The sequence below is a fragment of the Crocodylus porosus genome, unplaced genomic scaffold (genome assembly GCF_001723895.1).
Source record: "Crocodylus porosus isolate Cpor-Errol unplaced genomic scaffold, CroPor_comp1, whole genome shotgun sequence".
In the NCBI taxonomy this organism is placed as follows: domain Eukaryota; kingdom Metazoa; phylum Chordata; order Crocodylia; family Crocodylidae; genus Crocodylus; species Crocodylus porosus.
Window position 1 is genome coordinate 10,940,941 of NW_017728924.1, and position 15,048 is coordinate 10,955,988.

Genomic DNA, 15,048 nt, shown 5'->3' on the forward strand with positions numbered 1-15,048 from the left:
TTCTTTCCTGCCATGGCAGGGGGTCAGACTAGATGATCTGCTCAGGTCCCTTCCGACCCTAGAAACTATGAAACTATGAAACTATAGGGCCAGGAAGGACGATTGTGAACCTTGAGTTTGACTTCCTGCCCAGCACAAGCCATCAGACTCTTCTGAATTAATTCCTGTTTGTCGGACATTAGTGGTCATGTGTACGCATTCATTAATGTACTTCGGGTAATGCGCATTAAATCTAGTACCTCTGGGTGCCTATATGTGAGCTCAGAGGCTGCTCCGATGTGCTGGAATTCCAGTGCATCAGAGCAGACTTGATTACTCAAGGCTGCTGGAGCATGGCAATTACCACATTCCGGCAGCCTCCTGCATCTCATGTATCAGTGTCCTGGCACTTAAAAGTGGTGGTGGAGGTGCTTGAACTAAAGCTCACCAAACAAGTTTTTGTTTAAGCATCCCCACCACCATTTTTAAGCATGGAGCTGCTGATACAGGAGACATGGCGGCACTTTAATTACAGAGGCTCTTGGAGCCCCTCTAATTTAAGTGCCGCCCACCCCCCTCTCCATCTAGAGCACATGTAAAAGTTCCCTCCATTCTGAAGTACTAGAGAAAGGTGCATTAGCCTATTTTAATGGACATTAGCTAAACAGCATTTTTGTGATGCTTTAATGAGGATTAAAATAGGCTAATGCATATTAAAGCACATGTGTAGACGTGCCCAGTGTATCTTTTAGGAAAACACCCTATCTTGATTTAGCATTTCCAATTATAGCAAATCCATCAAAACCCTTGATAAAATGTTTCAGTGATTAACTACCCTCATTATTAAAAAAATTGCACCTTATTTTAAATCTGAATTTGTCTAGCTTGAACTTACAGACATCAGATTGTATTCTATCTTTGTCAGATTTAAGAGCCCCCCTATTATCAGATTTGTTCCCAATATAGTGACTTACAGACTAATCAAGTTGTCCCTTCACCTCCTTTTGATAAACAGGGAAGATTGAGCTCCTTGAATCTTGCCCTTTGCAACATGGTTTCTGATCCTTTATTAACACTTATGGCCAGGTGTGCAGAGACCAGGATGTATACTTTCTGGTGATCATTTACTTCATAAGCAATGTAATTAAAAGAGGAAAACAAGGTACCTCCAGCACAGTAAAGCATTGCTTTATCAGTTCACTGGCTCTTTGACATGCTGTTTGTCTGCTATTGTCATCATTAGCAGCAGCAGCAGCTATAATATAAATAATAATGATAATAAGAACAACAAAAAACAACAAAGACAACAACAATAATACCATGTCATTGCAAGGCTCCAGATATGCCTTAGAGTATAACTGTCCCTTTCACCTCCGTTTGCTTTTATTTATATTGCCCACTGAGATGCCACCCTATTTTTACCCATCATTGCAGGTATCCATAAGAGCTCTGGGCTATGAACCCAAGAAAGATGAGATGAAGAAAATCATATCAGAAGTTGATAAAGAAGGGTCTGGGAAGATCAACTTTGATTTATTTTTGCATGCGATGACTCAGAAAATGGTATGTAAATCAGGTTAATCAGCAGGGGTCTAATCACCCTTTAAGCACTCTCATTTCCTTGTAGCTTTAGTGGCAGTTAATGGCACTCAGAATCCAACAGGAAAGAGTTCAGCAGTTTCTTTTCAAAATACTATCCAGAATGAAATACTAAAAGGGAGAGAGAGAGAGAGAGAGAGAGAGAGAGAGAGAGAGAAAAAATGAGAGGGAAGGAGATGGAGGGTAGCCCATTTGACAGTTGACATGTCTCTTCCTTTTTACAAAGTTGTTATTATTGTACAGTAAATTGTCTAACTATTTAGGCAGTAATTAACACATATAGTCTTATAGTGAATAAACAAGAGAAAAATAATATCCAAAGGAAAACTGTTTTGGAAGAGCCATTAAAACCATCAGTACCATCTTTGGCCCTTATACCTTAGAGTAGGGGTCAGTACATATGGTGCCCAGAAACATTGGATCTGGTTTGAAGAGCCAGGGGGCTTTGGAAGCAGGGAGCTCTAGTGGCATTCCTTGGTCAGGGGTTTTTGCTCACATCCCCGCTGGAGTTGAGTAGCAAGTTGCTACTCTGGGCCTGGGTTGAAAGGAGCTGTACCCAAGCTGTAGCCAAGGAGATGTGGCAGCAGCAGCTGGGTCAGAACACTGGCTCACTTTGAACCCAAGCTGGGTTACTCTGGCCCGTGGCTTTGAATACTTGCTAGGCACTGCCCTCCTGGTTAAGGTTCAATTCTTACCTGAAGTATTGCCAAGATACCAGCTCTGGTTTTCCTGCAGTGTGCAGGTAACTTTGTTTGTGTTTAATTAAAACATTAAAAAATGTGAGAAATGTAAAATTGTGACAACAAATAAACTCTACAGTGGCAAAATTATCTCTCATCTCTGATTCCTAAAACTAGTAGTCAAATGTGTGCCAGAGAGAATTGCAGGAGGCGGCATTCCCCCTCACGGTTTTATAACCTTGTTTCATGTTTTTTTTTTTAAGTCTGAGCCAGATTCCAAAGAGGATATTTTGAAAGCCTTCAAGCTGTATGATCAGAATGGAACTGGCAAAATCTCATTTGAAAACCTCAAATGTGTGGCTAATGAGATTGGGGAAAATCTTACAGATGAAGAACTGCAGGTTGGTAATGCATAGCACTTTACTTGGGAGGGAGTCATTGTTTCAAGGGAGTTTAATTTAGGTAGTAGGTAAGCTGTATAGTTTTCTGAATCCAACTTACTTGACTAGTGGCTTTTCCTTGTTTCTATTATGGTTTACAAATCAGGAGAGTGATTTTTTACCTTCGTCAGAAGCATCAGGTAACAAATCAAAGGATGGATACTGGATTTGACAGAAAGGGTCCGCTATGACATGTTCTGTGTTACTGCAGGAGGACAAAAGTCAGTCTCCTAAGAAATGCAGTAGCACTGGCACATGCTCTTCTTGTGATGCTAATGCACAGTAGATGCATTAAATGCACACTATTCATACCCCCTCCTCCTCACCACAAGAGACTTACCAGGTGGAGGCAGCAGTGTTGAGTGCTGTAAAGTCGAAATCCACGTTGGAACCTTGAAACAGGGTGGAAATTTATAAAGGTTGCAAGTGCCATTCATCATAACTCAAAAGTCGTAAGTCGAGGACTACCTGTACCTGTAAATACATGTACTAAAATAACTGTGCAGAAGTTACTGCATAGTAGGGCTAGTGTAGACACTGATCAAGAGCAAGTCAGCCACACCAGCAAGGGGCCCAGTCCTGGCTCTGCTCAGGTCCTGGATCCTCCCAGGAGCTGGGACCTGATTAGTGCAGGGACCAGGATCCTCTCTGCCCCATCCCTATCTCAGTGCTGCAGGGCTTCTAGCTCCCCACAGGAGTGGGAAGCCTAGTAGCTCTGGGACTGGGGGAGCTCTTGCTTCAATGCTCAGCCAGGGGCTGGCCGGGGATTCCCCACCCAGTTGGGGGCTCGCTGCCAGCTGCCCCACTGGCGGGACAGTTCCCAGCCAGCCCCTGCTTGGTAGGGATTCCCTGTCCATCCGGGGGCTCACTGCCAGCTGCCCCCCCCAGCCGATTGGGGCAGGGGGTTGGGAAACTGTTGCAGAGGTGGGGATAATTTCCAAGGTCCCTGCCCCATTTGGTGGATTGGGGTTGGGGCTGGGAAACAGCTGCCCCACAGAACCCAGGTCTGACCCTGGTGTTCCCTGCCTTTCTGAGGTATATGGGGAAGCAGCAGGACCTGGAGGAAGCAGAAGCAGGAGGGGGCAATAGGGAAGGCCTCATTTTTCCTGAGAAAGTAGGGTAATTGGCTAGTTACCTCATGTGTCTGTACATGAATGCATGGAGCCTGGGAAACAAGCAGGAAGAACTGGAAGTCCTCACACAATCAAGGAACTGTGATGTGATTGAAATAACAGAGACTTGGGTGGGATAGCTCACGTGACTGGAGCACTGTCATGGATGAGTACAAACTATTCAGGAGTGACAGGCAGGGGAGAAGAGGAGGAGGAGCTGTGCTGTATGTAAAAGAGCCGTATGATTGCTCAGAGCTCCAGTATGAAACTGGAGATAGGCCTATTGAAAGTCTCTGGTTTCTGGTTAGAGGGGAGAGCAACAAGGGTCATATTGTGCTGGGTGTCTGCTATAGACCACCAGACCAGGAGGAAGTAGAAGAGGCTTTCTTCAGACAACTAGCGGAAGTTTGCAGATCATAGGTCCTGGTTTTCATGGGCTTTCAGTCATCTTGACCTTCAATCACGTTCAGTCACCTTAATACCTGCTGGGAGGGCAATACCATAGTGCACAGACAATCCAGGAAGTTTTTGGAGATTGTTACAAACAGCTTCCTGGTGCAAGTGTTGGAGGGACCAACTTAGGGGCCGTGCTCTTCTTGACCTACCTGTTCACAAACGGAAGAATTGGTGGGGGATGTAAAAGTGGATGGCAAATTGGGCAGCAGTGGCCACAAGATGATTGAGTTCAGGATCCTGACAAAAGGAAGAAAGGAGAGCAGCAGAGTATGGACCCTTGACTTCAGAAAAACAGACTTTGACTCCTTCAGGGAACTGATGGGCAGGATCCCCTGGGAGGCCAGTCTGAGGGGGAAAGGAGTCCAGGAGACCTGGCTTTATTTTAGAGAAACCTTACTGAGGACACAGGAACAAACCATCCCAATGTGCAGGAAGAATAGCAAATAATGGCAAGTGATCAGCTTTGCTTAACAGGTAACTTTTTGGTGAACTTAAATACAAAAAGGAAGCTTACAAGAATTGGAAGCTTTGATAAACAACTTGGGAGGAGTATAAGAATATTGCCTGGGCATGCAGGGATAAAGTCAGGAAGGCCAAAGTGCAATTGGAGTTGCAGCTAGCAAGGGATGTGATGGGTAATAAGAAGGGTGTCTACAAGTATGTTAGCAACAAGAGGAAGGTCAGAGAAAGTATGGGTCTTTTACTGAATGGTGGAGGCAATCAAATGACAGATAATGAGGAAAAGGTTGAAGTACTCCGTGCCTGTTTTACCTTGGTCTTCTCTGGCAAGGTCAGCTCCTGGACTACTGCACTGGACAACACAGTTTGGGGCCAAGGTAAACAGCTCTCAGTGGTGAAAGAACAGGTTAGGAACTATTTAGAAAAGCTGGATTTGTACAAGTCCATGGGCCTGGGTGCTGAAGGAGTTGACTGATGTGATTGCAGAGCAGCTGGCCATTATCTTTGAAAACTTGTGGTGATTGGGGGAGGTCCCAGACAATTGGAAAAGGACAAATATAGTGCCCATATTTAAGAAATGGAAGAAGAAAGATCCAGGGAACTACATACCAGTCAGCCTCACCTCAGTCCCCAGAAAAATCATGGAACCGGTCTTCAAAAATCCATTTCTAAGCCCTTGGAGGAGAAGAAGGTGATTAGGAACAGTCAGCATGGGTTCACCAAGGGAAAGTCATGCCTGACCAATTTGATTGCCTTCTATTATGAGATAACTGGCTCCATGGATGCAGGGAAAGCAGTGGATATAATATATCTTGACTTTAGCAAGGCTTTTGATACCAACTCCCACAGCATTCTTGCAAGTAAGTTGAGGAAGTATGGGTTGGATGAATGGACTGTATGCTGGATAGAAAGCTGGTTGAATTGTTGGTCTCAATGGGTAGTAATGAATTGTTCAATGTCTAGTTTCATAGACATTAGGGCTGGAAGGGGCAGGAAGTCAGCAGGGGTCAAATGATTCCAGCAAGATAGACATCCAAGTGTTTCTTAAAGGAATCCAGAGTAGGTGCCTGCACCACCTCTGGTGGGAGTCTATTCCAAGCCCTGGGGACTTAGACAGTAAAGAAGTTTTTCCTTATGTCCAGCCTAAAATAGTCTTCCAAGAGTTTGTGACCATTGGACCTACTACTCCTAAGGAGTGCCCTGGTGAACTGACAGTCTCCCAGTTCCTGTTGCACACCCCTTATATACTTATAGGCTGCCATCTAGTCACCCCTGAGCCTACGCTTCTCCAGGCTGAAGAATCCCATGTCTCTCAGCCTTTCCTCATAAGGCCTTCTCTCTTGTCATGTAATCATTTGCATGGCTTTCCTCTAGACTCTCTCAAGCTTCTCCACAGCCTTTCTGTATTGCAGAGCCCAGAACTTGACACAGTATTCCAGCTGTGGTCTCACCAAAGCTGAGTACAGTGCGAGGATGACTTCCCGGGTCTTGTTTGAGATGCATCATAAGATGCAGGCCAGAGTTTTGTTTGCTTTGCCAGCCGTGGCATCGCATTGGTGGCTCATGTTCATCTTGTGGTCAATCATGACCCCCAAGTCTCTTTCTGATGGGGTGCTACCTAGTGTAGCACTGCTGAGCCTATAAGTGTGCTGTGGGTTCTTTCTCCCAAGGTGGAGCACCTTGCATTTCTTGGCAGTGAATGCCATCAGGTTTTGATTGGCCCACATTGTAAGCCTCTCAAGGTCAGCCTGGATCTCCAGCATATCCTCTAGGGTGGTGTACTCTCCCATAGTTTGGTATCATTAGCAAACTTAGCCAGTCTGCTTATAATACCTGAGTCCAGGTCATTTATAAACACATTAAAGAGTACAGGTCTGAGAACGGAACCTTGGGGGATGCACCAACCCTTGGTTACAGTGCACCAAGTTGATTTGGTTCCATCAACTGTCACTCTCTGGGTCTGTTCACAGAGCCAGTTCCCCAGCCATCAGACCATGAAATTGTCTAGGTCTCAATTCCCGAATTTTTCCATGAGGATGTCATGGGACACCAGGTCAAAGGCTTTCTTGAAGTCCAAGAAAATGATATCCACCTCTTCGCCTTTGTCCAGGTGATGTGTCACCTGATCATAGAAGGAAATCAGGTTGGTCAGAGAAGATCTACCCACCACAAAGTTGTGTTGGCTATCTCTCCGAATATTACCTTCTGTTAGGATGTTGGTAATGATTTCCTTGATGATGTTTTAGTTGGCAGATGGTGTTAACTGGGGTGCCCCAGGGTTCAGTCCTGGGGCCAATTTTGTTCAATATCTTCATTAACAATCTGGAAGATGGGATAGATTGCATCCTCAGCAAGTTCACAGGTGACACCAAGCTGGAGGAAGTAGTAAATAACACTGGAGGGTAGGGCTGAGATTCATAGATTCATAGATTCTAGGGCTGGAAAGGACCTCAGTGAGCCATCCAGTCTGACCCCTGCCCCTGGCAGGCAAGAAAAGGGTCACCAAATCTGGGATCATATGATCCCAGCCAGGTGCCTGTCCAGGCTCCTCTTGAAGACTCCCAAGGATGGGGCGAGCACCACCTCCCTTGGGAGCCCATTCCAGATCCTGACAACCCTGACTGTGAAGAACTTTTTTCTAATGTCCAGTCTAAATCTTCTCTCTAGTAGCCTACGGCCCTTGTTCCTTGTTGTTCCAGGGGATGCCCTGGTAAACAGATCATCGCCTACTTTGTGTTGTTCTCCCCTTATGAATTTATACGCTGCCACAAGGTCTCCTCTCAGCTTTCTCTTGGAGAGGCTGAAAAGGTTAAGGTCCTTTAGCCGTTCCTCATAGGGCTTTCCCTGCAGGCCTCCAGTCATACCAGTGGCTCTTCTTTGGACCCTTTCCAGGTTGTCTGCATCCCACTTGAACTGCAGCGTCCAGTACTAGACACAGTACTCCAGAGTGACCTAGACAAATTGGAGTATTGGGCCAAAAGAAATCTCATGAGGTTCAACAAGGACAAGTGCAATATTCTGCACTGGCCACATCTGGAGTGCTGTGTCCAGTTTTGGGCCCCCCACTATAGAAAGGATGTGGACAAGTTGGAGAGAGTCCAGCGGAGGGCAACAAAAATGGTATGGGGCTGGGCCACATGATTTATGAGGCGAGGCTGAGGGTACTGGCTTTATTTAGTCTGCAGACAAGAAGAGTGAGAGGGGATTTAATAGCAGGCTTTAACTACTTGAAGGGTCTTTCCAAAGAGGATGGAGCTAGACTGTTCTCAGTGGTGACAGATGGCAGAACAAGGAGCAGTGGTCTCAAGTTGCAGTAGGGAAAGTTTAGATTGAATATTAGGAAAAAACGTTCTCACTAGGAGGGTGGTAAAGTACTGGAACAGGTTACCTAGACAGGTTGTGGAATCTCCTTTCTTGGCAGGTTTTTAAGGCCCGGCTCAACAAAGCCCTGGCTGGAATGATCTAATTGGGGATGGTCCTGCTTTGAACAGGGGGTTTGACTGGATGGCCTCCTGAGGTCCCTTCCAATCCTAATTTTCTATAATTCTATGATTCTATGACCTTAGAGCTGCCTCTGACTACCATATGGTGGGACAGCAAGTAGGAGTATTCCTGCCCTGAGCTGTTCCTGTTGGGAGCAAATTTGCTCCTGTCTGGTGCACATGGAGACATGTTCTCACAGAAAGCTTACTGCACAGTGTTTTACCATGCAGTAAGTTTTTGGTGCATTAATTGCACATGTAGATACACTCACAATTCCTAAGCTCTTCCTCCATGTTGTGCTTGTGCCCTCTCTAGTGACTTCAGTAGGATTACAGTAGTTTGGATTTACTTTCTTTATTTAGTTGAAAAATACTAAGCAGTAGCATGTCACAGCATGGACAATGCTAATATGCTACTGTACAGTATTATTAGGCTGCTGTGTAGTAGCATCACCTAAAGACATTCACTGGCACTTTTGCACAGTGACTCTGGTTACTGTGCATTTCTTTAGTACTTGCTAGTACTAGCTCAGTTTTAGTGCAGTGCTAAATAAATGTGCAGTAACACCTGCACAGTATTTATTGTCTCTTGTAGATGTGCCCTATGAGATAGATGTTTGATCAGCTTCTGCCTTTTACTGCCTTGCAGGAAATGATTGATGAAGCAGATATGGATGGAGATGGGGAAGTGAATGAACAGGAGTTTCTGCAGATCATGAGAATGACCAACATGTAGCTAGACATTTCTCTTTTCTTCCCACAAACACTCATAAAATATAGTTGGTAGGAACATCTACAGCATCCATCAAATCTTCTGGGGGAAAAGAAGAGAGTTTGTGTTTTTTAGAAATATATTTGCAATGGGAGTGAGTTACTGATTTTAGCTGTTTATTTCCTACTGTTTAATTCAATTTCAGAATTTGAAAATGATTGTGGGTAGTGTTCTGACCACAGGTAAAGAATCAGCTTATTCATTGCTTGTTTTCAAGTTCAGAAAATCATTTTCTATATCCCAATAAAACTTGTATATAATTATTTCTAGTTGAATCCTAAATTTCTCTATTGATTTACTCTCTTCAGCCACTGTATAATATTCCACCTAATTTTTTTTTATTTCACAATTTCATCCTATTAATCCCCTCACAAGACCATAACCCTAAATAAATGAATGCTGCTGGTATATGTAGTATGGAATTTGAAATCTTTCTGGTATGAGTTTTTCCTGGCCTAGCTAGTGGTTAGGAGAATGAAAAAAAAATCATATCCCCCTAACCAAACAAACTCTAATGCAGTTATACTGGCAAGAATACCCTTTAATGGAATAAACTATACTGGTATGGGAATTGGTTCAAATTTTACTGACAAAAGATTGCTGATGTAATCTGTGTTTCCACAGGGAGGAGGGCTGACCATGACATTAGCAAAGTCTTTTAAGTGTAGACAAGCCCTTAGACTAGGACAATCCACTCAATCCCTCTGCACTCCCAGCTCCAGCTTTTCACCCTACCAGCAACCCTGAGAAATTAGCAGTGATGGAATTCACTCCCATGCCAACAATTTATTAGGGATAGATAAAGACACTTTATTACAGGCCATGCATTTCAAGCCAGCCAGCAAGGAAAGGAAAAAGCTAGCATCTTTTAAATCATCATACCTCTGCTTGGTCAGTCAGTGCAGACCACTAGCAGTTCAGGTTCCCCTCTAAGCAGCTACAGCTTTGGTTCTGCTGTTGCAGACCATGACATATGCTGACACGGGTGCCAAAAGTCAGCCTAAACTCTGGTTCCCCACCCTAGCAAACTCAGTTCATGCAGTCCAGGGCTGTTTCTTAGAGGGAAATGATGAGTCATGGGGTTGACTGCAGGGGTTCCTGTGTCCACACAGGGTGGGTAGGGGGAGGAGGGTAACATGACTTGCATGCAACAGCAGACTACCCATCCTTCAAAGGTTTTTAGCCCTCCCCACCATGATCCTTTAGCACACTACATGTATCTTATGTGGTTGTGGCCTCTTCCACAGGAGTGGGTGGCCAATCCCCTCAAGGCAGGAGGGAGCAAGGGAGAGGGATGCTTGCTCCATTTGCATTCTCAGCCAGGTGTTTTGAGTAGTGCAGCATAGAGATGTGAAGTTCCAAAAAAAAAACCCATAAAAATTCAGAAAAAACTGGGGTTTTTTCTGAGGACTTTTTTTTTTGTTCTCAGAAAAAGTTGAAATGTTTTGGAAAAATTAAAAAAACCTCTTATGAAATGTTTTATTTTAGAATTATGAATAACATTTTTAAGATAACGTGTTCATATATTGCTATCCTTTACTCCCCCAAAATGTTTTCTAATAACTATGTGTCCTGGGGGATGAAAAAAAAGAGGCAGGAGACCACTCTGTGGCAGGGCTCAAGGCAGAAACAACTCGCCACCACAACAAACAGAAAAGCCCTGAAGACAGGGCAAATATATCTTTTTCAGAAACAGTTGGGCCAGCTGAGTCGTGCCAAGACAGAATGCCTGCGTGGTTTGTCAGCCACTTTTCCTGCAGCTGAGACTGGTGTGGGGAGATGATGTCATCCACGAATGCCACCCAGCAGAGATAAAGGCTGGAGATGAGGAAGCAGCTGTGGGGATGTGGCAGAGAACAGGCTGTGGAGCTGTCCCCTGAGCTGGGCAAGGACTGCACGGCCAAGAGAGAGAGAGACCAAGGAGGGACCCTTCAGAAGGGTCCAACAGTAATTAAGGGGATGCAACCCCTGATGGCAGGGAAGCTGGACTGGGGAGGAAGGCATCAAGGGACAATAGTCTGCAGATGCCGGGAACATGAGTGGGGGTGGGCTGAGACCCTCCTCCAGAGTTTCAGTTAGTTGTTTCTTTTCTTAATCTTTTCCTGAGTCCCAGGGCAGGTAAAAGGGGCTGCAAGCACTACTTGAAGGGCGGAGCGAGCCGGGACTGCATTGGGGACCTTGGTGCAGAGAAGAGATACCAGCACACCATCAAGGACAGTTCACTGTCCTGAGGGCACCTGAGTGGAGTAAGGAAGACTAGGATCAGGACAGATGGAGAGGCCACAGGAGACAACACTGGAGGGCGAGTTGACTGACCACTGATTGGTTGCCCTAAGAGGCATGGTTGGGGTGTAGGGGAGGTGGAGCCCCAAGATCACCCACTAAGAGTAATGCCTGACCTGCGGAGAGTGACTGGAGGGAGCCCCACAACTAAATGGAAGATCCAAGTCATGGTAGGCAAGTGTTGGGGCTTCCCTTGGGGAGAACATGACCCGATATCAAGGCCACAGGAGCAGTTACCATGGTAGACCCTAGGTGCATGCTCCAAGGTGGCCAGGGAGCATCTACACGAGGCCAGGTGGGTGCACTATGTAATAGAAAGAATTTTATGTAAAACTATCTACAGTATCAGTTCATTACAATTCCTGTACACTGAGGACAAGCAGTACAGTACAACTCTCAAATGCAAGAACAAGAGGCATTTCTGCCGCCAGGGGGCACTACAATTTTCACAAGAGAAGGAAGAAGAATTCAGTGCCTTCTTGGCCTGTGGACTTCATCTATTGTTGACTTTTGATCTAGAGCTTGATGGATTTGCTGCTGTCCTTCTGACTACGCCTCAAAGGACTGGGAATGGACACTAGCAACAGCATCCATTTGTTCCTGTAGTGATTAGAAACAAGGAGCTTATTGCTGTGCTTTCTCAAAAGCCTCAGAAGAGGAGACAGAGCAAATCTAAAGGTTTTGGAGTTGGAAGGAACCTGCCTCCTCCTGGCCCTGTGACTTTGAGATTCACAGAAGTATAGAAGGAGCACAAAGAAACTGAAAGAAAGTATAATTCTTTACTGAAAGGTAAGCATTTAAATGTATCTGAATTCAGTATATTAAACTATATTTTAGCTGCATTAGTATATTATCATAACCTATGTAATTCATAATTGAAGTCCTACTAATCTGATGTTTTGTGACAAATCACCCAACCTTAGCAGTGAGGTGAGGCCTGCAGGGCAGGGAAGTTGTTCACAGTTAACTCTGAGGAGGCTTCTCCTCCATACATTAGTAAATTTGTACTAAGTTTATATCTGCAAGCTAGCCACTAAATTACATTTTTCTTTTTTCTTTCTCAGCAAAATGATGCGATCAACTTCTAGCATACGGAGGCATTTCCACACTGCAAGTTATTCTGACAAAAAATTGTGATTTTCAAACACTGTCAAATGAAATATGCATTTCCAAATGCTACTAGGATGACCAAACACATCCTTGTATATAAGAAGTGTCCTGCAGACATTAAAAAATTCTTCATGGGTGTAAGTGAGGAGGAGGTAGATCATGATGATGAAAGTGCAAGTAGCTCTTTCCAACATTCTTGATCCAGAAGTCCTCCTGCTGCTGCTGCTTCTTCTGTAATATCAGCGTCACAAAGGGTTGTCCAATGAACATCCTCAAGTAACCAATATGCAACTAACTGTATACAAAAGACTCTTAATAGCTTCATTTATTCATAAGATGACACCTGAAGATCAGGAAAAAATTGACCAAGCTCTTGCAAGAGCAATATATTTTTCTGGGATGCTGTGATGGCTGTATGTGTTGTAGGGCTTGCTACCACTACCCTGAGCTTGTCTGCCTACAGGCAGCAACAGGGTGGACCTTGGCTTTGGATAACCTGGTCTGCCAGGAAGTTGGTCTTATGTTTTTTTTCCTGCTACAACTTTGATAAAATATATTTCCAGGAGGCACTGCCCAAGATGATCCTGCCTGGTCTTGATCCTGTTTTCTTTTGTGGGGCTCCAAACCTCCCCTTTACCTCAGCCTAGCCTCTCCAGATGGTACTCACACAATTCTTCTGCAGCCAGGTTGCAGTGCTGCCTGTTGTGGTCTTATTTGGCCCTCTACCCCAGGGTGACCTTTGGTCTTGATTAGGTACACCCTTCCAGGGCTGGTCTTGGCCTGTGCTCACATATCAAAAGAAAAGGCAAAAAACCCAAGCAAAACCCCGGCTGCTCTCAGCCTCCTTGTCGGACTCTGTCCATGTCCCCTTTACCCAGAATCAGGTTCTCAAAATCCCAATCACAATGATCAAGAAAATCCCTTAGTCCAGTCCAGATGTGCCGGGCTGCCCTGCACCCCTCTGAACATTCACAGTTTCCTTGGGGTCTCCCCCATGTCCAGGAAGGCCCTACCTGTAACTAGTTTTCCCTCAGGCCCTCCTTCAGATCCTCTGTTGAAAACTCTGCTCTGAAGATTATCACAGGCCTTGTGGATTCCCTCTCTCTGGTTCCTGAGCTGCAGCTCCACTCTGGAGATTACCACCAGCTGCATGTGTGCAGGCCTCCACCTGCCTCCTGCTCAGGGTCACTCCCACAGCATTCTTCAGGCAAATTCTGCAGCCCTTGCCTGCTGGGACACTCAGCTGCTCCTCTCTCCCTGCAGCCTGCAGGGGACTGATCCCTCTCTGCCCCTCTCCTGGGCCAGAAATACCTTTGGGCAGCCTCCCTCCTCCAATCCTGAAAAAGATGCTGCTCAGCAAGTGTGGTGGGTATTTTCCTTCCATTCCAGTCTGCTGGCCTTCCATGTTATGAGTTTTTTCTCCTTCACAGACACCATTGTGAAAATCTGAAAATGCATAATGGCAGGAGGTTTTTAGATTACTAAGACCATCATACCTTTTGCCTAGCAGACATTCTTTGAGCAAGCCTTTTTTAGAGTCAGAATATGAACATGTAATTCACTCTTTGCAAGGAAAAATCAACAAAGCACTGTGTCTTGCAGTACTTACAGAGGGATAGACAAATGTGCGGGGAGAACTTTCTGATAACAACACCTCAACCATTTTTTTACAGAAGCATTGAAACAGGCATACTGCAAAATATATCAGTAGTAAAATATGTGAAGTCCTACAGAAGATTAGGAATGGTAAAGTATTTGCTTTGCTGACTGACAATGCAAGCAACATGAAAGCAGCATGGGAGATCATAATGAATAATTATCCATGTATTTCTCCACTAGGAATTTCATCCTATGGCTAGACTTGCTTCTTAATGACATCATGAAGTTGGACACTCTGCAAAAAGATCTATAGAAGAGCAAAAGAAGTTATAAAACATATAAAAGCTACTCACATTGTATCTGCAGTCTTTAAGAACAAGCAGGAAGAAAAGAATGGAAAGAATGAAATAGTGGCACTCAAACTCTGTAGTAAAACTAGATGGGGTGGAGTGGTGGTCTCATTTGAAAGTTTACTAAAAAACAAAGAAGCTCTTCAAGAAACAGTAATCAATGAGGATCTTAAAGTACCCAGAAGTGTAAGGAACACTGTACTTGATGAGGATGTCTTTTGGGTTCAGCTGCATAACTCCCTGAAGATTCTAAAACCAATGTCTGCAGCAATCACTGCATCTGAATCAGACAGTGCACTTTTGTCAGACATTCCTTAACAAATGACCCAGATAAAATCAATTGTTTTTGAGAATCTAAGTGTATCTCCGCTTACAAGTACAGAAGAAAGAAAAGTGAAAGACTTTATTAACAGACAGGAAGAATGTTGTTGCCAATCATTTCATGCTGCTGCAAATCTCTTGGATCCAAGATTCAAAGGCAGAAATGTTAGTGAAGATAGCACTGCTACTGCATTTGACTGGATTACAAAACAAGCAATGCACTTAGGACTTGATGTTGGAAAGGTACTTTAAAATGTTGCAGAATACGGAACATCTTCAGATGTTTGGTCCAGGAATGCAGTCTAGGACTCTGCTAAGCATGTTCCTCCTGCAACATGGTAGCAAGGCCTTTGCATGATTTCATAGATTTCATAGACATCAGGGCTGGAAGGGACCTCGGGAGATC

General features: G+C 44.6%; 1 protein-coding gene across 1 annotated transcript in view; it reads left to right on the forward strand.

The window, feature by feature from the left end:
* The window catches only part of LOC109313659 (centrin-1-like), a 12,543-nt gene extending 3,156 nt beyond the window's left edge, over nt 1-9,387 (forward strand). The window contains exons 3-5 of the mRNA XM_019540323.1: nt 1,414-1,542; nt 2,522-2,659; nt 8,857-9,387. Coding sequence (XP_019395868.1) covers nt 1,414-1,542; nt 2,522-2,659; nt 8,857-8,943 — 354 coding nt within the window. The 3' untranslated portion in view covers nt 8,944-9,387. The remainder of the gene's footprint in view (nt 1-1,413; nt 1,543-2,521; nt 2,660-8,856) is intronic.
* Nucleotides 9,388-15,048: the final 5,661 nt, after the last annotated feature.